The 22,203-nt window shown below is 36.9% G+C and overlaps 1 protein-coding gene and 1 long non-coding RNA gene across 11 annotated transcripts in view; both read right to left on the bottom strand.

The window, feature by feature from the left end:
* LOC109543867 (nuclear receptor coactivator 2) overlaps nucleotides 1-22,203 on the bottom strand; it is a 236,614-nt gene that overhangs the window by 126,254 nt on the left and 88,157 nt on the right. For 3 of the 10 annotated variants that reach the window (XM_048662509.1, XM_048662516.1, XM_048662511.1), the window contains exon 1: nucleotides 13,595-14,083. The exons of 2 other annotated variants lie outside the window; for them this stretch is intronic. In XM_048662509.1, coding sequence (XP_048518466.1) covers nucleotides 13,595-13,674 — 80 coding nt within the window. In that variant the 5' untranslated portion in view covers nucleotides 13,675-14,083. Of the gene's footprint in view, nucleotides 1-13,594; nucleotides 14,085-22,203 lie in introns of those variants that run through there. 5 more of the 10 variants (XM_048662517.1, XM_048662510.1, XM_048662513.1 and 2 more) reach the window with 4 other exon arrangements.
* Nucleotides 14,897-16,740, bottom strand: LOC125502947. The gene is made up of 2 exons (XR_007280623.1): nucleotides 15,484-16,740; nucleotides 14,897-15,418 (listed from the first exon to the last, which is right to left on the bottom strand). It is a non-coding gene; the product is annotated as an uncharacterized LOC125502947 (long non-coding RNA).

The following is a 22,203-nucleotide window of genomic DNA, read 5'->3' as shown; positions in this document are numbered from 1 at the left end:
TTCAAAATGGGCTATCAGAACTGGTTGAATATTTCCAAAGGCCTCGAAGATGCACTTCAAGAGCCAAAAAAAGTGGACATTTTAACTTCTAATTATTGAGAGGTTAGAAATCAAATCAAATAGGTAAAACGTAGCTCTAAAAATGGGCGATCAAAAAGAAAATGACGACCGATTGAATATTTCTAATCATTTCGAGGATACTGGGAATTTTAAACCTGTAGGACAAACACAAAAACTGGACATTTTTACTTCTCTCCCTTTACAGGTTAGAAATTTTGACTCAAATTACACGGGTGAAATATAGCTTTTGAAATGGACTACCAAAAAGGTCTTAAGGTCGGAAAAGAGATTTTCAATCATTTCGGAGATATGAAGCTTTCGAATTTCAAGCCCCAGAAAGAAGGGAAAATTGTTGAAACAAAAACAAAAAAATAATTTGACTAATTAAAAAGCTTTTAAATGCTAAAGATAACGACAAAACGCAAAAAGTAAGCAAAAATGGCGTTTTTGGAAATTCGCAAGCTTCAAACGGTCCTTTGGGGCCAATAAATATTTTTCCCACCCTGTATATGGTTTTCGTTTCACTCTAAACCTTTTTTGCATTCTGCCACAAGAATCTGCGTATACTCGGCAATATCTCAGTTAATTTTATTTTGATATAAAAACTCGATAGAGATGGGCCACCCTATAGGTGCCTGACTCAGTGGCGTGCCGTGAATTTTTCCTTGGGAAATTGCGGGTTTTTCGTTAGAAAACCCGGGAGACTGCAAGACAGGCGCACTATTTTCCAAACATTCAATTCAATCAGAACCCGTTTCGGTTTTGAAGTCAGGTGTTGAACAAATCGAAACGAAGAAAAGCAGTGGCGGGCAAATGGCGTAAAATTATGGTAATTTCGAGCGATCGACCATATGTTGGCAATAGCTCGTTAAGATTCATTAGGACGCGAGATCTATCGAGCATATTAATTCCAAGTCGAGGATTTGTAAATTGTTTTCTAATTTAGGACGTCTAATGGCTGCGCTGGTTACCAACCAATACGGTAGCGAAACTTGAATCCTTATTCGTAACTGAAGAGCTCCGTAACTAGTGGCTTGAGAATAATCGAATTCAAGGAGGCAAATCGACGAACTGGAACAAAGGAGATGAGAAAAACAAACGCAAAAAACCTTTATATTCTGCCATCGTTAGTTCGTCTGATGAGTGCCGAATTATTTAATTGGGACGTTGGGAACAGTTGAAAGCTCTAGGCATGGCTGGCTAGAGTTTTCCATGTGAGATTAGCGGAATTATGTAAATCCACGACGCCACTGTGCGTAACAAATTGTACATGTAGTTGTTCGTATCTTCAAACGATCGCATTATGACGCAGCTGAAACTAAATGTGTCTCAACATGGCACTTGTCCAGTCCAGCACATTCCCACGAACGTCTTCCGATCGAACTTAGTTCTTCCGTGGCCATCATCGATAACGGACGAAGACAAACACTTCCATTACCAGTCCCCAATGTTTACACTACGTTTAATTAATTCGCCAGAACCCAAGTTTAATTAACTTGTTGATTGCTTTGCGGCTTCTTCGTTTGTTCCAAAGCAGAATGGCAAAATTGCGAAGAAATTCAGTCAATTTACATGAAATAAACAGGGCTTAATGAAATGGAGCCAATTTTGCGCTCGACATGATGTCTCCTCCATCATGTACATTTTTAATAAACCATCAAATAAACAGACATATTACTTCCATACTTTTGGGACGCAACAGTGCGCTCGAATTAGTCAAGAACGGGCCGAGAAAACATCGTGTTCCTGAAGAAAATTGCCAGTTTTCGTTAAAATTAATCCAGACACACGCCAATAGCGAATCAGGAGCCAATTTGAATGGAACAGTCTATTAACCTCTCAACATTTTTCCACAAAGGTGAAGGCATGTTCTTATCTCTGGCTTAGAGAAGACTAGAAACGATACAATCGCTTATTGATAATCGGTTCGAAACTGTGGTGAATTTTTTCGCCCGGTTAAACAACGCTCAGTATAGAATGGAAAAAATCAAATTTCGTAAATAACTGACTCAATTGATCATTTTTGAAGAAATTTGAAACAATTTGCTGGCACATTTGGCGTAATTTTGCTGGTTTTATCAGATGAGAAAGCGACAAGTCTGCCAGAAATTAGCCGCTAAACATTTTAAGTTCCCAGTCGGATTCTCTTAACAAAAACTGCATACAATTCAACAAAAAAATGTGAAAATTTAGCAAAACAATCAAGTTAAAGGCAAATGTAATCCAGACAGAAATCCAGGCTTTCATTGTTCTGAGCACTAAGCATAAATAATGTTTTTTAAAGTTCGTTTAATGGGAATTTAATCATCAGGTACTCTTTGGGTCTTATGAACCCACGCGAATCATAGAAAATTCGATAGCGAACGCTTGAGACTGCTTTTGATTCTTTTAAATAATAAAGACTAAAACTAGACGATTCATAGCGACTTGGAGATTTGCTGAATATTTTTTTTTTGTTTCGGAGGAACGTGTGTTTTTTCATGAACTATTTTTCGGAATTTATTCGAAAACAACTAGCAGTGACTCTAGGCCTGGGTGACACTGTGTTGAGTTGCGCTATTGAATTGTTGCCGCTCTCTGAGTTAACGAGTTATAACTCATCGGTTAATGAGTTATAATTCATTTATTAAAGCTTTACGAAACCCGAGACTGGAATTTTCGCATCTAAAAAAGGGTTATTAACATTTTTTTTGAGTCATGTTCTACTACTTTGTTCAAACAACTAAAAAAAAGTAATCTAGATTTTCCCAGCAACAGAACTGAGCCAAAGAAAGTCGACGAGTTTTCTTGTAAAATCGATCGATCTTAATTTTTTTGCATAACAGATTCAGTTTGGCAGTATTTTACAGTAAATCCGTTAGGAAAAACGCGGTTTAGAAATATTGCCTAAAAGTGAAGAAACTCCAGTTTCCCAGAATTTTCCAAATAATGGATAATAAACTTTCTCCTGTTCTGTTCGGAGAAATATTTTTGGGAAAAAAATGCACGAAAAATGATTAGGGTTTTGTTCATAACTCGAAGCTGCAAAAAGTTTTCCAAACATTTTTGCAAAGCGGTTAAGGAGCCGAGTGCTCCAATAAAATGTAGGTATCTTCTAATTTTTCAAAGAAAACACCTGCAGATTGCAAGTATTTTAAGTAAAACTAAAAAATAATGCGATTTTTGCGTAAAAAGAATTGATTAATAGAAACTTTGTTAAAACTGGAATGACCTGAAAATTTAACGGAACTTTAGAAATTTTCAGAGCGATGAGGGCGGATAATTTTCCCCAAAAATGTTTTGTAAACTTTTGCTCTCTAGTCGTTTTTTAAAGATAGTCCTAATTATTTTCGGTAAAAAACTGAATAAAATTATTTGGTTTTGGTGCCAAATTCGAAGCTAAAAAGGGTTTTCTAAAGCTCCCTGCAAACCGATGAATGTGGCGAGTTTTCTAACAAAATTAACTTTGCAATTTTTGGCCGAAAACACCCCATTATTGCCAAAAAAGAATAAAATCGTCAAAAAATAATCGTTTTTTATAATTAATATCTATCAAATTTTCGGATTTTTTTTCGATGGGAGAATTGGTTTTACAGAAAAAGTCAAAAAGGAAAAATCGATCAAAACCCAATGGTTCAACCGATAAAATTTGTCATTAATAGTTTTTATCCAGATTTTTCGTGCTCAGTGCGGTTCATCTACCTAGATGAAGCGAATGCCAAAGTGAGTGGGTTTGTTTCGTAAAAAAGTCTCATATGAACTAGGCGGGAAAAGAAGAAAACTTTGAACAGTCTCGTTTTTTCCTTCAACAGGAATTTCGAAACAATTTCCTGGAAAATTCCGTGTCATTTTGTTGGTTTTATAAGTTGTGAAAGCGACTTTTCCAAATGTAAAAAATGCCTCAAAATAGTCGCTAAACATTCCAACAGCTCCAACTCAATATATTTCGTTAACAAAACTGTATGATTCAAAAAAAATGTGAAAACTTGCCCATCAAGCGAAAAAAAAAGAGTAGTTAATCCAGAAAGAAATGGTTCAAATAATTATTTTTAAGACACCCTGCATGCCTTAATTGTTTTGAGCAGGAGTTAATAAGTAGAGAAATTTGAAAATGGTGAGTTTCATGGGAATCTAGCCATCAGAAACTCTTCAGATGTTACGAACGCTTGCGAACCATTGTAGAAAATTAGACAGCGAACGCTCGCGACTGCTTGTGGGCCTTTTAATTGGCAAACCCAAATTTGTCTAAAATCAGAAAAACGCAGTTAAAGCCGAAAAACCCGACGATTTTTAGCATCTAGAAAGAAATTTTCTGAAGTTTTCCAAGGTTTTTCAACATCAAATGTCCGATGTTTTCATTTAAGGATCTAACAAATTTCTAACATCGATGGTAAAATCGATTTTTTTGCCCCATAACTAGGACACCCTATGTGATTCGTTAGCCAGCAATTTTTTTAGCACTAAACTTATTGGGACAGTTTTAAAGCAAATTATCCATAGGGACCCCTTTAAGATCTCTAAGCGTCAAATTGTTCTAGAAAATTGAACAGATCATTCGCGAGTGTTTGCGACGCGTTCTTTGTTTTTTTGCAAAAAATGCGATTTCTAATTTATTTTCTTAATAAATTAAACATCAGCAAATTGCCCTAGCAAATTCTATTAAAGCGTCGCAAATGTGCTTTTATCGAGCCACGTCGAGGAAAATTTCAAAAACCTGAAAATCTAATTCAAAACACAAAAAAAATTAAGCAGAATATAGATTTGATGAAAACGTCGATATTAATTTGATGGTTTGCAAGCACTTTAGTTGAAACTTAATTAGGCTTCCGAACACAACGAATTCTTCTAGAAAAATCAGACGCCCGGAAGAGTGTGCAACTGTTGCCAGTAGGTTTTTGCATATCTAAAATTCTGGGTGCTTTTTTTAAAATTTAACCACACTTATTTTTTAAGCACATATTTGGAAACGATTTCCTGGAAAATTCCACAATATTCTCTCGGGAGTTGAAGACCTTTGAAAAGTAACTTTTCGAAATACAAAAAATGCCTCAAAATTGACTCTGGACTAGGAAGAAGAGCGAATCAATCTAGAAGGTTGGTAAAAACGCGAACGTTTGTTATTTTTACGTTTTAAATGATAAACGAACTTTGGGACTGAAATTAGCAAAAAAATAATTCTTTTGAAGAACCTCGACTGGGACAAATAGAGCAAGTTTCATAGGAAATAATTCAGAATTTGTACCTTTACTTTTAACGGATTACATTTGGGACACAAAAATCAGGTTTCCTTTTACCTCTGTGAGGGTCCATGAATTTTTCTAGAAATTTGCATAAAACGTTCGCGAAAGTTTGCGATGATCTTTTACATCCCTAGACAAGCTGCGGGAATTTCAAATTTTGGGTTGTTCTTCAAGTTCAAGTCGAAAGTCACAGAAAAATGCAAAATCTGGCAGAAATCCCGATTTAAACCAGATTTTCTGTAAAATTCAATAGTTTTGCAACATCGCGCGCTGTTCATCACCCCATCATTATTCCATCAGCCCAGAGGAATTGCGCCAATTTTGAATCACCGTGTAAAAATACAGCATTTTACATGTTTCGCTTATGTTCAGTAGTGGATAAATCTAAGCTGATGAAGAAGAAGAAGAAGAACATGTTTCGCTAATTTCGTCAAATTCAAGGGTAAGTTGGTCCAGTTGGAGTTCACACTCTTTTTCCAGTTGAGCTCCAAATGAGAAATTTTTGTGCGAAATCCGAAAATCTCCATTAACGCGGTTATTAGTCGCCTTAGGCAAAAACTTAATTTTTCAATTTTCATTATTTTTTTAATATTTTTTCTTCTTTGAAACCAATACGTAATTTTTTTGAAAAAATCACTCATTCGAGTGCCTTGGAAAGCACCTCAGTAGGAAGTTCTATTTTACAGAGAGCAAAGTTTTTCGTTCAATAGTTTCCGTTGGGAGAAACAATTAAAATGTTAAAATCGAGTAAAATCCAATGGCCATTTAAACATTTTGATCCAAAAACAAAAATGTTTGTTTCCACATTGAGGGCGTCTTATATGGATAAAACAAGCGAAATTGCCATCACTTTGTCCAAGTGGGTTGGTTTGTTTCGGCAGAAATTCCAGAGATGAGCTAAGAAGGGAAGCTTTGCATTGGCTCCTACGAGAGATAAATCTTCAGGTGTATTAAACACCACAAGTCTAAAGAAAACTGACTAATTTTGTTGAAAGTTTTGGGTTGTTCTTCAAGTTCATGTCAAAAATCGCAGAGAAATGCAAAATCTGGAAGAAATCCTGATTTGAACCAGATTTTGTGCAAATTTCCATAGTTTGTCAACATCGCGCGCTGTTCATCACCCCAGAGGAATTGCGCCAATTTTGAATCACCGTGTAAAAATAGAGCATTTTACATGTTTCGCTTATGTTCAGTAGTGGATAAATCTAAGCTGAAGAAGAAGAAGAACATGTTTCGCTTATTTCGTCAAATTCAAGGGTAAGATGGTCCAGTTGGAGTTCACACTCTTTTTCCAGTTGAGCTCCAAATGAGAAATGTTGGTGCGAAATCCCAAAATCTCCATTAACGCGCTTATAAGTCGCCTTAGGAAAAAACTTAATTTTTGAATTTTTATTATTTTTTAGCTTTGAAACCAATATGTAATTTTTTTGCACAAATCACTCATTCGAGTGCCTTGGAAAGCACCCCAGTAGGAAGTTCTATTTTACAGAGAGCACAGTTTTTCGCTCAAAAGTTTCAGTTGGGAGAAACAATTAAAATGTTAAAATCGAGTAAAATCCAATGGCGATTTAAACATTTTGATCCAAAAACAAAAATGTTTGTTTCCACATTGAGGGCGTCTTATAAGGATAAAACAAGCGAAATTGCCATCAGTTTGTCCAAGTGGGTTGGTTTGTTTCGGCAGAAATGCCAGAGATGAGCTAAGAAGGGAAGCTTTGTATTGGTTCCTACGAGAGATAAATATTCAGGTGTATTAAACACCACAAGTCTAAAGAAAACTGACTAATTTTGTTGAAAGTTTTGGGTTGTTTTTCAAGTTCAACTCGAAAGTCACAGAAAAATGCAAAATCTGGAAAAAATCCTGATTTCAACCAGATTTTCTGCAAAATTCCATAGTTTTACAACATCGCGCGCTGTTTATCACCCCATCATCATTCCATCACCCCAGAGGAATTGCGCCAATTTTCAATCACCGTGAAAAATACAGCATTCTACACCATTTTATCGACAATTATCCTTTAAAATAGACACTGGTCGTTACAATTCAGTTTTAAATTACCGCCCAAAAAAAACGCTAGAAAAACTGTGTAGATACACAAAAAGTGAACACTGAGCACGTCATGTTTGCGATTATTGGAAAAACCTTGGAAAGACCCAGGCTAGTGCGATAAACCCCAGGTTTGACTATACGTAAGGGCAAACCTACTCATTACAAAATACAAAAAGCATCCAGAGAAAGTGCACGAAAAATGGCAACAAGACAATCGGAAAAACTTGAATCGTACAGGTTGTTTGCGCGCGATGAAAGCAATAATTGTCCGAGGCGATTCGATATGTTTGAACAAACAAGATCAATCGCGAAATGGCTGCTGGTAATCTTGATTCGGTAACTAAACCCAATAATAGAATTCGAAAACATCGGTTCGGTCCTTCGATGCGGACTTTGACTTTCACGGCGGCTAGCGCGTAATAGTCACGCCGATAAATGAGCTTCCAAACTGGTTATAATTTCCGTTGCCAAAAACAAAATATTTAAAACTCCGAATCGATTCGCCTGTTGCTCTGCTGGTCTATTTCTTTGTTCCTTTTTTCTAATTATAATGTTGAATTTGCCGGCGACCTACCTGAGCGGTACCGTCAATGGTTCGACTATCGCAACTCCAAACGACTTCCACGTCCGATCAGCAAACGAGCTCCCAGTTCAGGACTCACTTCGCTCGACTAGCAAGAAAACATCTCATTCAACCCAACCAACACTCCACTAAACGTTGCTTTGTCAGCTTTGTGTTGAAGCTTTGGCAAACAATCCTTCCAAATGAGCGTCTTCTGGGAATTGTTCAGCCATCTAAATCAGTGCGTTTCTGGCTCAATCTTGTTCCAGAAACATTCCAAGTTTCCACCATTCGACCAAAGTGCCACTAAGTGTAAAACCATCTCTAGGCTAAGACAGTCGTCGGTTCGGTTAACGATGCAAAACGAAGAGTGGAAGAAGAATGTGTGCCACCGGCAACCGCGTCTGGACAGCTGCCAGAAAGCCGGTCTTTCGAAGCCGAATAGTTTGACGAATTTAAGTTGCAGCCATGTCATTGGCTAGGCCAAAAATTGCGTTTTTCGCTGTTTTTTTGCTTGTCGACTCTGGTCCTTCTTCATTGCAATCGTTCCTGATTCGGGGCAATGTTTCCCTTCATTTTAAGCCTGTTAACAGTAATCAGGCGTACCTCAATCAAAGTGGAACATTTGACCAAATTCCTTATCGATTTTGCTCAATTTTTCTTCGAGTCGCTGGAACCGTTCATTTTTCTTCCTGCAATGGCGTTTTACCGTCATTTTAAACCGCAGTCGATCCACAATTGGGTGTTTTCACTTTTTTTTATGTTGATATATATAAAGTAGTTATGGCAAACATTACAGTTATATAATTTTTTTTGCAAAAAAGTGTCTATAATAATTTTAAAGCGAATTTAAATTCAAATCAGATATTTTCCTCCAAAAACGCCGAATCCGTATCGTCGGTTGCCGATCCCGATTGTGACGTAGCAGGTCATATCAACAAAGTGTCTCATGTTCATTTCGTTGTATTTCGCAGCTTTGTTTTATTATTTAAGTTATTGTAATTATCATTATTTTATTGATTATTATTATTATCTTGGATAATGGAGAATAGTGACATGTATGGATCACAAAATAAGTGGTGTTTTGTGCCAGGATGCAAAAATACCTCAATAAGTGCTCCAAACAAACTCTTTCTAACCGTTCCTCATGATTATGCACGTAAAGTTATACGGTTCAAAGCAGCTAGACGTGATGCTCCTAAATCAAAATCAATGTTTTTTTTGTTGCGAGGATCATTTTAATGAAAGTACGAACAAAAAGCTAATGATGAGGCAGATAGAATATGCCTTCGATCGTACTTTGTGTTCTGGGCAAATTCTACCTGCTACAGTGCGCAAAGAACCCTCAGGTTTCAATTCCACATATCCGATATCACCATATTGTTCTCGTGATGTCCAAAATACAAATTTAAGGGTTTATTTTACTTTTAAAGCAGCCATGTGTATAGGTTAGGTTAAGTTGAATAAGTGACATTCTATATATTAGTTCCGTAACTTAAACCAATACAGACAGTTTAGTATATTAAGGAGAGAGTAACTAACAATGAATTCACGTATTTTTACTTACGCTGCTGCTTTGACACCCTTAAATTCGGCTGAATCGGCGTTCGTCGTTTTTAAAAAATTCGGTAACCATTAAAATATGTACACATGGTAAATTGTTTGTTGACGTTTTAAGGAATCCTTCTGAAGCGATTTTTTAGTTTAACACAAACTATAAATTATTTAAATCCACAAAATAATTAATGAAACACAACCAAACAACTAAACACTATGCACAGAACGTAAACAATCCGCCATTTATATGACCAGAGACGTCACAACCAATTGGATTGCGTTTCAGAGATTCATGAATAATTTGAATTTGTTTATTAAATATTTAACAAAACTGTAATAGATAGGTAGTATGCACTTATTTAATCTTTCATATAAATATATTACCATAGATTAATGTTCAGCTTGTAGGAATTTTTGAAACAATGAAAACACCCTATTGTAAATTCCCGCCGCTCTGCTGAATCGCGGGTTTAAATGGGGCGCGATTATTTTTGAAAATTTGTCAAATCTTATCGAGCAAAAGTAATGCAATGGAATTTTTGTGTTTCACTAGAAGAGGCGCAACTAGTCAAGAGTCCAAAGTTTCACATTTGCAAAAATTTCCGGTCATTTTTGAGAAATTTTCCAACATTACTTCAACATCTGTCTTAGTTGAGCGCGATTGTTTTTGAAAATTTCTCAAATACTATCAAGAGCAGATAAAGCGAGCCTTTAACATTCTGATAGAAACGATGCAAATTTTTAAGACCCCAAAAGTTGTCCACAAATTTTCGTTGATTTTGGCGCATTTTTCACAATTTACGTAAAAATTGAGTGTTCAAATGGGGCGCCAATGTCTGAAAATTCCTCAAATCTTATCAAGAGCAGGTAGAAAACCGGAATTTTTGTACTTTAGTAGGAGAAGCAAGCGCAAGTATCCAAGATTCCAAGGTTTCAAAGTTGCATGCAGTTTCAATGATTATGATAATTTTTTTAAAATCTACCTCAAAATACGATTTTTTAAGTGGGTACGATTGCCTTTCGCAAATTAAAAAAATTTAATCAGGCGGAGGCTTTTCAAGTTTTCAAGAGTCCAAAGTTACACATTTGCAGGAGTTTTCAATTTGGAATTATCTCGAGCTCTTTCGAGCTTGCCATCGCATTTTCTAGAACGGTACACTTAAACCCCTTTCAGAGCCATCAAAATGCTCAACTTCAAAAATTTTAACATTCTTTTCCTAAAATCGTTTGATTTGTTCTTTTCAGTGGCGCTTTGTCGTTATTTTAAACTTTAATCGATCCACAATTCGAAATTTATCGGTTCTGACGCGGTAAAAGCGAGAATTCTTCTCAGCGTCTTAGCGAATTTTCTAGAAGGATTCGTTAATATTTGCATCGTTTTTGTGTATTAAACGATCAGAATTTTAAATATTCGGCACTTTGGGCATTGTAAACTAAACATATCAAGAAAACTCGTGATCAATTGCGACTGTCTTACCTCATCTAGAACAGAATAGTTTTATTGCATTAAGTAGTTTATACTCAAGCCCGTTTCAGAGCCATCAAAACTGCAGAAAAATCGCCTGTTGTCCTTTTTTTCTCAAAAATCGTTTGATTTGTTCCCTGAAATTGCTGGTTTTTCGCAATTTTAAACCTCAATTGGACCACAATTCGAAATTTTCATTCTTACCAGACGCAAACCCTTCTGAGCGTCTTAGCAAACTTTCTAGACTCAGTCGTTAATGTTCGATCATTTTTGTGTTCTTTAACGATCAGGATTTAAAATATGAAGAACACATCTAACTCGCGATCAAATGTGAGCGCTTAACCGCATGTTCTAGAACAGTTTCTATAGTTTTATTGCATTAGTTTGGGTTAGTTTTTTTGCAATTTTAAAACTCAATCGGAACATAATTCGAATTTACGGCTTCTGACTCTGTAAAAGCGCATTGTTAACAGTCGCAAACTCTTCTGAGCGACTTAGCAAATTTTCTAGACTACTTAATTGGTTATTGTTCGTATCATTTTGGCACTCATAAACGATCAGTATTTAAAATATAAAGAAAACATCAAGAAAAGTTGCGATCAAATGCGAGCAATTTACCGTATGTTCTAGAACAGTTTCTATAGTTTTATTGCATTAGTTTACACTCAAGTCCGTTTCAGTCATCAAAATTGCTGAAAAAGGGCTGGTTTTCCATAAAATCGTTTGATTTGTTGTTTTCAAAAGCGATTTTTTGCAATTTTAAAATCGGATCATAATTCGATATTTACAGGTTCTGACTCTGTGAAAACGCATTGTTAACAGTCGCGAACTCTTCTGAGCGTCTTTGCAAAGTTTCTAGATTCATTCGTTATTGTTCGTATCATTTTCGCACTCTTAAACGATCAGTATTTAAAATATAAAAGAAACATCAAGAAAAGTCGCGATCAAATGCGAGCGCTTTACCGCATGTTAGAACAGAGAACAGAACGCTATAGAACAGTTTCTATAGTTTTATTGCATCAGTTTACACTCAACCCTGTTTCAGAGCCATCAAAATTGCTGAAATATGGCCTGTTTTCCATTTTTTTTTCTATAAAATCGTTTGATTTGTTCTTTTCCAAGGCAATTTTTTGCCATTTTAAACCTCAATCAGACCACTATTCGAAATTTACGGGTTCTGACTCTGCAAAAGCGCATTATTAACAGTCGCAAACTCTTCTGAGCGTCTTTGCAAATTTTCTACTCATTCGTTATTGTTCGTATCATTTTCGCACTCTTAAACGATCAGTATTTAAAATATAAAAGAAACATCAAGAAAAGTCGCGATCAAATGCGAACGCTTACCGCATGTTAGAACAGAGAACAGAACGCTATAGAACAGTTTCTATAGTTTTATTGCATCAGTTTACACTCAACCTCGTTTCAGAGCCATCAAAATTGCTGAAATATGGCCTGTTTTCCAATTTTTTCTATAAAATCGTTTGATTTGTTGTTTTCCAAGGCAATTTTTTGCCATTTTAAACCCCAATCAGACCAGAATTCAAAATTTACGGGTTCTGACTCTGTAAAAGCGCATTGTTAACAGTCGCAAACTCTTCTGAGCGACTTAGCGAATTTTCTAGACTCATTCGTTAATGTTCGTATCATTTTCGCGTCCTTAAACGATCAGGATTTAAAATATGAAGGAAACATCAAGAAAAGTTGCAATCAAATGCGAGCGATTTACCGTATGTTCTAGAACAGTTTCTATAGTTTTATTGCATTAGTTTACACTCAAGCCCGTTTCAGTCATCAAAATTGTTGAAAATGGACTTGTTTTCCATAAAATCGTTTGATTTTTTGTTTTCAAAAGCGATTTTTTGCAATTTTAAAACTCAATCGGATCATAATTCGAAATTTACAGGTGCTGACTCTGTAAAAGCGCATTATTAACAGTCGCAAACTCTTCTGAGCCTCTTTGCAAATTTTCTACTCATTCATTATTGTTCGTATCATTTTCGCACTCTTAAACGATCAGTATTTAAAATATAAAAGAAACATCAAGAAAATCCGCGATCAAATGCGAACGCTTACCGCATGTTAGAACAGAGAACAGAACGCTATAGAACAGTTTCTATAGTTTTATTGCATCAGTTTACACTCAAGCCCGTTTCAGAGCCATGAAAGATCGCCGCTCAATTTTTTTTCTAAAATCGAGTTTTTTTTCATTTTTATTTCAATCGCGTTTTCCGATATTTTAAACTTCAATCGATCCACAATTTGAAATTCCCTTTGAAACCGCATTGATAACAGTCGCTCTTTCGAGCGTTTTCAGCCCAAGTTGCTTTTGCCGGCTTCCAGTGGTTCGTATGACCGCATTTGAAAACCGAAAATTGAATGTTGTTTCCACAAGAGGACTGTGTGGATCAACCAACTCCCAACAAACCAAGTGATAAAAAGGAAAATTGCCAAAGAGTTGAAAAATATCACGGTCGCGTTCCATTGGAGGAGCGCTCGAAGTCCATTGGTTGTCGCTAAGCAACTGGAAAACATGTCCCGTTTGGTGGCTAGTGCTTGCTCCTATTGAACCACATGCCTAATTCCTCGCCTTGAATGTGGGTGAATATGAAAAATGGTGTTGGCATGAAAAATGAAGTGCTGTAACTGACCACACCAAAGCGAAAAACTTGCGTTCCACCCACCGTGTGTAAAACTCTGAAAAGAAGGTGTCCTCTTCATAGGGGGGAGTAGCGTTGAGATACATAGCACTGTGTTCCAACATACTATATCCAAAAGGGGGAAAAAGGAGCTACAATCACAGGACAGTTACGCACTGACTAGAGCACACATAATCGCACAGCCACACTAATTAGCAACGACGCTAAAAGGAAAGTTGGGTTAGTAGTCACAGATTCCACTGACACTGTTCCCCGTATTAGAGATGAAGTAACCAAGTCGTAATCCAAGTAGGAACAAGAGCAGCGGCCATCGCCGACTTGATAGAATCAAGTTCGCCGGTGTGCGACGATGTCAAGTTTCCCAAACGCGCGAGCGGATGAACGTCGCGACGGCAAACGTTCGCGAATCCGCTGACACTGAAACGCGGTTCCGCTGTTCGTGACTACACTTCGCAACTGTCGGCGACTGAATGAAATCGGCCGGTTTCGCCGCACTTCGGGCAGCGCCAACACATCACAACAGCGCCGCGAGGTCCGCTAACGAGGTTAGTAGGTCGCGATGACGCAGACGAAGAAGAGCGAAAACCGTCGAAGTCGCTGACGACGCTCGTGCGCCGTTGCGGCGTTGCCGCTCATTGGGCGGAGCAGCCCCGTTCGGAACCACCTCACCCATCGCCATCCTCCCGATGATAAACAACAAAGCGGACGGAGGAAGAGGAAAAGGATGATGATAACGAGCCGGCGGATGTAAGACAAACAAAAAAAAACGAAAATCACTCCCCACAGCAACCTTTGCTGTTCGACCAGTTCTCATGCCCGACGTCCGATAAACTTTCAGTTATTGTCCGAGTAAATGCAACATCACATCACTTTCACATCCAATACTCCTCTCCAAGCGAAATTTCTTACGCAAACGGCAACGTTGCCGTCGCTTAAACTGCACACATCTAGCGAAAATTGTCGCTTTTTTGCGCGGTACAAGTGCGACCTTCTAGTTTTTCCAGTGGAGGTCTGTCAGGACGAACCTAATCTGATTAACGTTGCGAAAGCGGCTTCGCATCTAAACCGCTCGATAGTGCAAAGATCAACAATTATTCCAATAGGGACGCATCCGCAATCAATCAACTCTAATCAGTCGAATCGTCTGGCCACAGACTACATACTATTTAGACCTTCCACTCTTTTAGTCTTTAGTCACTCTTTACTATTTAGACCTTCCAGCGCTGGCAGCGCTCTTGCGGTCTGAGACACCTAGCTTTCAATTTGGCGCCATATTCAATTTTATTTTAGACTTTTTAGGGTTATGGGATGAAAAATACACTGGCAAAGCAATTGCATAAATACGTATTGATATTTTGCACACTTGTTACATACATTACACATTGGAAAATATAAGTTATAATAAATAAAATAAATGGTTTTTGGCGGACATTTGTAATCGTTATAAAGCAAGGTATCAATAATCGGCTGAACATCTTTATAGCAGCTCAATTACGATAACCTTTCTTAAAAGGTGCTACCTATTCATCTTTAAATAAATTAGATGCTCATATAACTAAGAGCATCGGTACATACGTGTAACAAAGAACATTTCAGCAAACCGGATTTTCATCTTCAAATTTGAATATCCATAGATAGAGATTTCGTTTTTACAGCAGCAACTTTCCCTTTCTGCTCCCACTCCACCATAGGTAGAGCAGCAGCCAAGAATGCTGCTCTAGGGGTGGATCTCGTGTAAAGCAGGCAAATATAAAGGCCTCCGCATTAAACTACATTCAGCTTATTGGTTGAGCGTTTTTTGGTTAACTAGTTTCAAGAGGGCTGCTTCGAAATCTAAATGAGATGCATCTAAAACTTGAAATATAATCAGAAGGGTGGCTGCATTTGACACCCACTAAATTCTTCATACTGACCTTAAAATATAAAGTGCCTTTTTGCCTTATTAGCAATAACATCCACACTTATGTTCCATTTAAGATATTTGTTAAAATAAGCACTGAAATACTTCACTCATAATCTATACTCCGGGCTTGTCTTTATGAGTATGACGATCAAATATGATCGATCGAAGAAATATTTCCTACCGCTATTGGAAAACCGATAATGTAAAAGACTGGTTGTAAAAACCACCAAACATAAAAGCCGACGAAACATCTGTGCATTGTGAATTCCTGTGAAGCAAATTAGAATCACTTAAGCAACCATTTTGTTTTGTTTTTGGAAAAATATGGTTAAAATTTTCACAACATGACCAGTGTTGCCAGGTCAAGTACTACAAAAGCGGTAGAATAGACATGAAAAACATAGATTAGATAGATAGTTATAGAATAGATTTAAAAACAAAACGGGAGATAATTAAATGTTCGTAAATTTGAGCGTTTCGAACTTTTTAAGTGGTCTTCAGCCAAGAAGGTGTCAGCGAAGCTCCGAGGCGCGCTTTAGGAAACGAAAAACGAAAGAAAAAACATGTAATCCAATCGCCAATCGCAGTGCAATGTAGTTGATTTGTTGACAAATAGTGTAATATATAATAGTTAGATTTAAAGTATTTAACGTAACGTTTAGTAGTAGGTTCTGATAGCGGTAGAGCAGGAGCTCTCATGAAAACAGAGATCCACCGTAAAAACGGTAGACCTGGCAAGCATGAAAATAACTTCTTCGATCAGCTGAGATCAGCTCAGAAGCGCGAAACAGCGCGCTCACGGTCTGAGCAAACATTATTAACGCAGAACTGTCATTACACGAGAGCGCACAGTCGGAAACCGTTCGCCGGAGTTCGACTCGCTTCCCCACAGGGTTGCCAGGTCCGAAAATCGAGTTTCGGTAGATAAGCTCGACACTTTTCAGTAGAAAATCGGTAGACTCATTTTTCTTTTATTATTAAGGGCTCCATCTGGTGAGATTTTGGAAATGCTCTGTTACGCACACCTCGAGCTGGTTGGGTGGTCCAAAACCTCATCACAAAAAAAAGGGCTCCAAAAAATCGCGCGTTTTTTGCATACTAAAATTCGCAAGACTAAATAAACATGAGTCAGTAAAGATGAAATTGTACTCGTTTTTAGCTTATTTCTCGACTAAATTTTCATTAGATTAACCTGTGAAAATATCCGTTCAACTWGGCTGATGAGTGATGTAGAATAAGCAGGTTACAAATAAAATTGGTTAAAATTGGAAACACGAATGTATCACCTCCATATTTCAATATTTGTACTTGGCTCCAAAACTCTTCAATTTTTCCAAAATTTTTTTAAATTTCTTTAACATTTCGCAACACGACGCCATTCTGTGTCCAGATCTTGTAATTCACTATCATTTATTAAATTTGGGAATATCATCCATCAAGTAATCCACGGAAATGTTTGCAACTTTTATTTGTTACTTTTCGGTAGAAATTTGCATGGTATCGGTAGATCGGCAAGTTCCTTGACAAATCGGTAGATATACCGAAAAATCGGTAGACCTGGCATCTCTGCTTCCCCAAAACAACTTCTTTTACTTGAACCCCAGCCATCACAGGCGGTGACGTCATTACTTGAGACTCCATATTGAAATCAACTAATAGGTTCGAAATTGTTTCTTTCAAAATCCGCGGTTGCAAGCTTGAGCGCTTTTTCACCTGAGTGACTTGAAAAAATTTATTTAAGTCGATAAATTAGAAGTTTGACATAAGAATTGCTTAATCTAAGTGTGGCAATTTTTTTTGTCTATAAAATTCCAATTTACTTTTTACGAGAGCAGCGGACAACAAAGGCATTTAAATAGTTGTTGCAAAAGTGAGGTTACGTTTGCTGAATGTAAACAATGCATTGGGCGAACCAATCACTTTCGTGATTACTTTGGGTATTTATCTGCTCTGTTCTGTTTTCGGGAATAAAAGAGTACTCGCATTGCAGATTATCCATTTCCTAGCACTTTTTCAGGCGAAAAGGCGGTTTTGGCCAGTCATCGTATGGTCTAATCCAATATTTTTGGCAGTGACGCAATAATTGTCGTTCCCTTTCTATTACTTGTCCACTGAGCGAGACAGAAGTCCCACCACGAAAATAACACACTTTAACGCTCCCCGTAAGCGCCAAGACCTGCAAAATTGAGGCATTTTAGTAACGAAACTACACAAAGTGGTTTATTTGCCCAATAAATTCTGCAAATTTAACCTCACTTTTGCCACTTCACATAATTTAAAGGCCATGTTGTCGACTGCTCTCGTAAAAAGTTAATTGGTATTTGCAGACAAATCAAATTAACACTTACATCAAGCAATACGAATGACGATTGTTTAATTTATCATCAATGGAAAAAAGATCGCTTTTAAGACGTTCTTAAAACCGTGCTATAACAATGAAATCTAACTCAACTGTCATATTCTATAGTCTATAGTTCCTACTGCCAACAAGCTCACAACAGTGATGCCAAGCCTCCTCGAAAGAAGCAAATCTTATCCGGTGAACATTCCTGTTTTGGTAGAGCCAGTTGAATTATAACACAATTATTGGCGTTTTACACCACAAAACTAACACAAAATGAGCCTTTTATTTTTTTATTAAAACATATATATAAATGTGGCAACATGGCTAAAACATGATAAACTTTGCTAGCCAGCGTCCCTTTAATGCTGCCTGTCACAGTCGAATTTCCATTGTTTTGACAAGCATATTGTCTGAAACAAAACATTGTAATTTTGGCTTCAAAAAAATAAATCTTTGCCCTCATAATTCTGCTGAGGCGTTTTCGATACCCGAAACAACACAGACAAATAGAAAGTGTATCGGTAATTTGAAATAACTTGGAAAAGTTGACAGGAACTGCCAACACTAATCAAGAAATCAAGTCAATAATTTAGTATTCTTCCATGTTGCGGCGAGCGCGAAAAAAGAAGTCGTAGCGGCAACGCCGCTAGCGACATAACAACCGAAAGTTTGACGGGTTCGGAATTTGCGAGTTCAACTACCGATGGCGGCGCTGCAAAACGTCAAATTCCTCGTTGGCGAGTGACAGTTGAGACTTGTTAGACTTGTTTATTTATGGGAGTTCATGACATTTATAATATAAAACAATCCTACACACTTTTCGATCTGTTTCTATTCTTTAAAAACTAAGCAAAAGTTGATTAGAACAAAACACAAGAAATCACAATCAGATGTAAACACCAATGTCAACAAAACAAGTGTCAAATTACTACTTAACTTGTAGTTTGAATCTTAGCCACCAGGGGGCGTCTGGACTTTTGAAGTCCGAATAGCAAATGTTCCTAAATTGACAGAAGATTCGAGTGTTGCCAACAGCTATATATAACTATAACTGTAGTGCGATTATTGTTGGTTATAATTCGGGTTATTTTACTTAAATTGTTTTCACAACGAAAGCGCGTTGCTGGAACCTTCCGAACCCCGAAAACAGAGCAAGAACATCAAATTTCCGTCTCCCTCAATGGGCAACTATTCGAAAAGAAACGCCAATGATTGCGTCACTGTCAAACAGCTTGGGCAGACCATAGACGAAGCAAATCAGCTCGACTAAATACTGACGTTCGCTATTTAAATAGACTTTTTAATGTTCCCGAAGTGTGTCGACGCTAATTGTTTTATAAAGACGACCAACATGAAACCCGTAATTACTCAGCCGAAAGTTGGCACTTTTTCACTGGTACTATATACATTTCGATATCATCGTGCTTGTTTGTCTAGGATTTATGGCCCGATTACTATGCTTGTTCAGCAAATGCATTGTGCTGTGCATTTGTTTAGGATCCAGTAAAAAAAAGTCAAGCTCAAGTTCCACCTTCAAGGCGCGATAAATTCGTGTTTGCTTCTAGGTTTTTAGAGGTTAGAACTGAACGACAAAAGAATCTGAGTGAAACCTCACTGTTACCAAAATGTTGTTACCTTTTTCGCTTTAGTTAAAGTTAAACATTCAGTGGTTGAACTGTTCGAAAAACCATCAGTTTTGTCTGCAGGACAATAAGAAGAAAAATATGTGCTAATCCGAGCGCAATGTGTTACAATGTTACTGTGTCAATGTCGCTTCGCAAGGCAGCAAATGTTTCGTTTGGATGTATGAGTGTGCAACCGAGAACGAGCATGCATTTAAAGCGTGCTTAATCAATCTGGAAATTGAATGGATTTTTTTGGATTATCTGCAAAGTTTCCTGGATACTTGTACTGATACCAAAGTAAACTCACTGTAAAAACATTGATTGGTGTAAATTCGCAATTCCACACGTTTCTGAAACTGTAAACTATCATACTTTCGGCCAAAAATTTGCAAATAATTGCCATTTTTCTTCATGTAGAATTACACTTGGATATTTCAGTTTTAAGTCAGTGTAAACTCATGTAAACTCGGTCGAACAAAGGAAAGATGTTTTTGGCTTTTGCATCAAAAAATGCGTCTAAGAAGATTTTTGTTTGTTTGGAGCTACATTGGCACCTAGTTGCCTTTAAGCAAGTGTAAACACTAATAGTAAATGACATTGTAAACTTGCTGTAGCCTGTCAGTGGTTTGTAAACTTGTAATTTGCAGTTCATGCATGTAAGCAAAGGATTTACCCACTAAAATGTTGATTAAACAGCGTCAAAGCAGTCGTTTTGCCCGTTTAGACTCATTTTGCAGCTTTAGCCAGTGTAAAATCATGAAAGACAATGTAAACTCGGTCCTACAAAGGACAGATCCATTTTTGCAACGAAAACTGCATTCAAGCAGCCTTTTTCGTTTGTTGATAGTTTATTGGAACATTTTTCACCTTTACGCGATTGTAAACTCATGGTAAACTACATTGTAAACTTACTCTAGCCTGTGATGGGTTTGTAAACTTGTAATTTGCAGTTGTTGCATGCAAGCTATGGATTTACCAACTGAAATGTGGATCAAACAGTCTAAAAACAGTCGATTTGTCCGCTTATACTCACAATTAATTATTTCGCAGTTTAGACAGTGTAAAATAATGTAAACTGAGTAGGAAAATTCACGATCTCGCATGTAAACGATATACTTACCAATTTAAAACGTGCTCCGACAGTCCAAAATTATAATGTTTGTCCGTACAGTTGATCATTTTGCAGCTTTCAGTGAGTGTTAACTCATGTAAACTATTTACAGGTTTACACGCACAAAAATAACGACCAATTGTGAATCTAAATGCACAAAAACGGCAGTTCTGATACCGTTTGGTCGCAATCCAAGCCGGAAAGTTCATAGCTTACATGCTTTCTGTTTCTACTTCCCTAATGTCGTTACCTTGGAGAAAGAGAACATTTACAAGCCAGTGGCAGGCCATAGTGTGTTTACATAGTAGTGTACAGGAATTTACACTCTGTTTACATGAGTTTACACTTGCTTAAAAGCGCAAAAACGACAGCTATAAAACTTTGCTCACATTCCGAGTCAGTAAACCCATAGTTTACATGTAACGACAAGTTTGTACACGTTTTTCAGACACTAATTTTGCAAGCCATTGCATATTTTTCATTATTTTACACGAGAGGAAAAACGGATTTGAGACATTATCCAAGCCTTATTATGTATCAAATGGACATTTTACTTGCCAATAGCCGACAACAATGAATTTACACCAGTTTACACTCGTTTAAAACTGGAGAATCAATACGACTTGTAAATGAAGGAAATCTTGGTTGCATACGAGCTTTTTACATTATGAGTTCGTAAAACCACAATGTACATCCAAATAACTTTTATTTTATTCTCTAACGCTTGTTAAGTGTAAAGCGGACACTTCACAGCCTTCACTCACAATAGCCGCCAACAATGAGTTTAACAACTGTAGTTTACAACAACTGTAGTTTACACGTGCTTACACTTTCTTAAAACTACGATATTTTTAACTGTCATTGAACTGAATTTTGAGTCAAAAAATCCAAAATTTACATATGAGTTTACATGAGTTTACACTTCGAGAGTTGCAAAATGAACAATTGTGAGTCGAAACGGGCAAAAACAAAAATTTGCCAATTCGTTAATTATTTAAATTCATTAAACTGGCTATAGCTCATAGAGAAGGAAGGAAAAAGTAGAAACGCTTGTGCATGAAATCTATGAATTTTTTCCCAAAAATGCAACCAAACAATATTAACGTCCGTCGCTTTTGTGTTTTTAGAATGGCAATTTGTCAATTTTCCGCTTGAAACGAGTAATCTCGTGTAAATTAATGTCAGGTACAATGTAAACTCACTATAACCGAATTTGAATTGACTGAAAAACAAGTTAACTAACTTGGAAAATATAAACACACGGTAGCAGATAAACTATGGATTTTCGGACTCCAAAATGAAGTCGTTTTTGAGAATCATATTTGATACATTTTCAAGTTTTAGCGAGTATTTGCTCATATAAATTACAGTGTAAAATCTTGTAAACTAGATGATTTTTTTTATTTAAAATGCTACCAAATAGTATCGGAACTGTTGTTTCCGCGCATTAAGAATCACAATTTCAGCTTTGAACGTGTGGCTGCTCATAGAAATTACAGTGTAAATTCTTGTAAACTATTTGATTTTGCCATTCAAAATGCTACTAAACCGTTCAGAACTATCGTTTTTGCTGATTTAGAATGACAGTGAATCTGTTTTCAGCTTTGTGTGTTTTTCAGCTCATAGAAATTACAGTGTAAATTCTTGTAC

Source organism: Dendroctonus ponderosae, unplaced genomic scaffold (genome assembly GCF_020466585.1).
Source record: "Dendroctonus ponderosae isolate FM_Combo_2020 unplaced genomic scaffold, Dpon_F_20191213v2 Dpon_F_20191213_11, whole genome shotgun sequence".
NCBI lineage: Eukaryota > Metazoa > Arthropoda > Insecta > Coleoptera > Curculionidae > Dendroctonus > Dendroctonus ponderosae.
The sequence above is the reverse complement of the archived record's forward strand: the minus strand, read 5'-3'. Positions and strand labels throughout refer to the sequence as shown.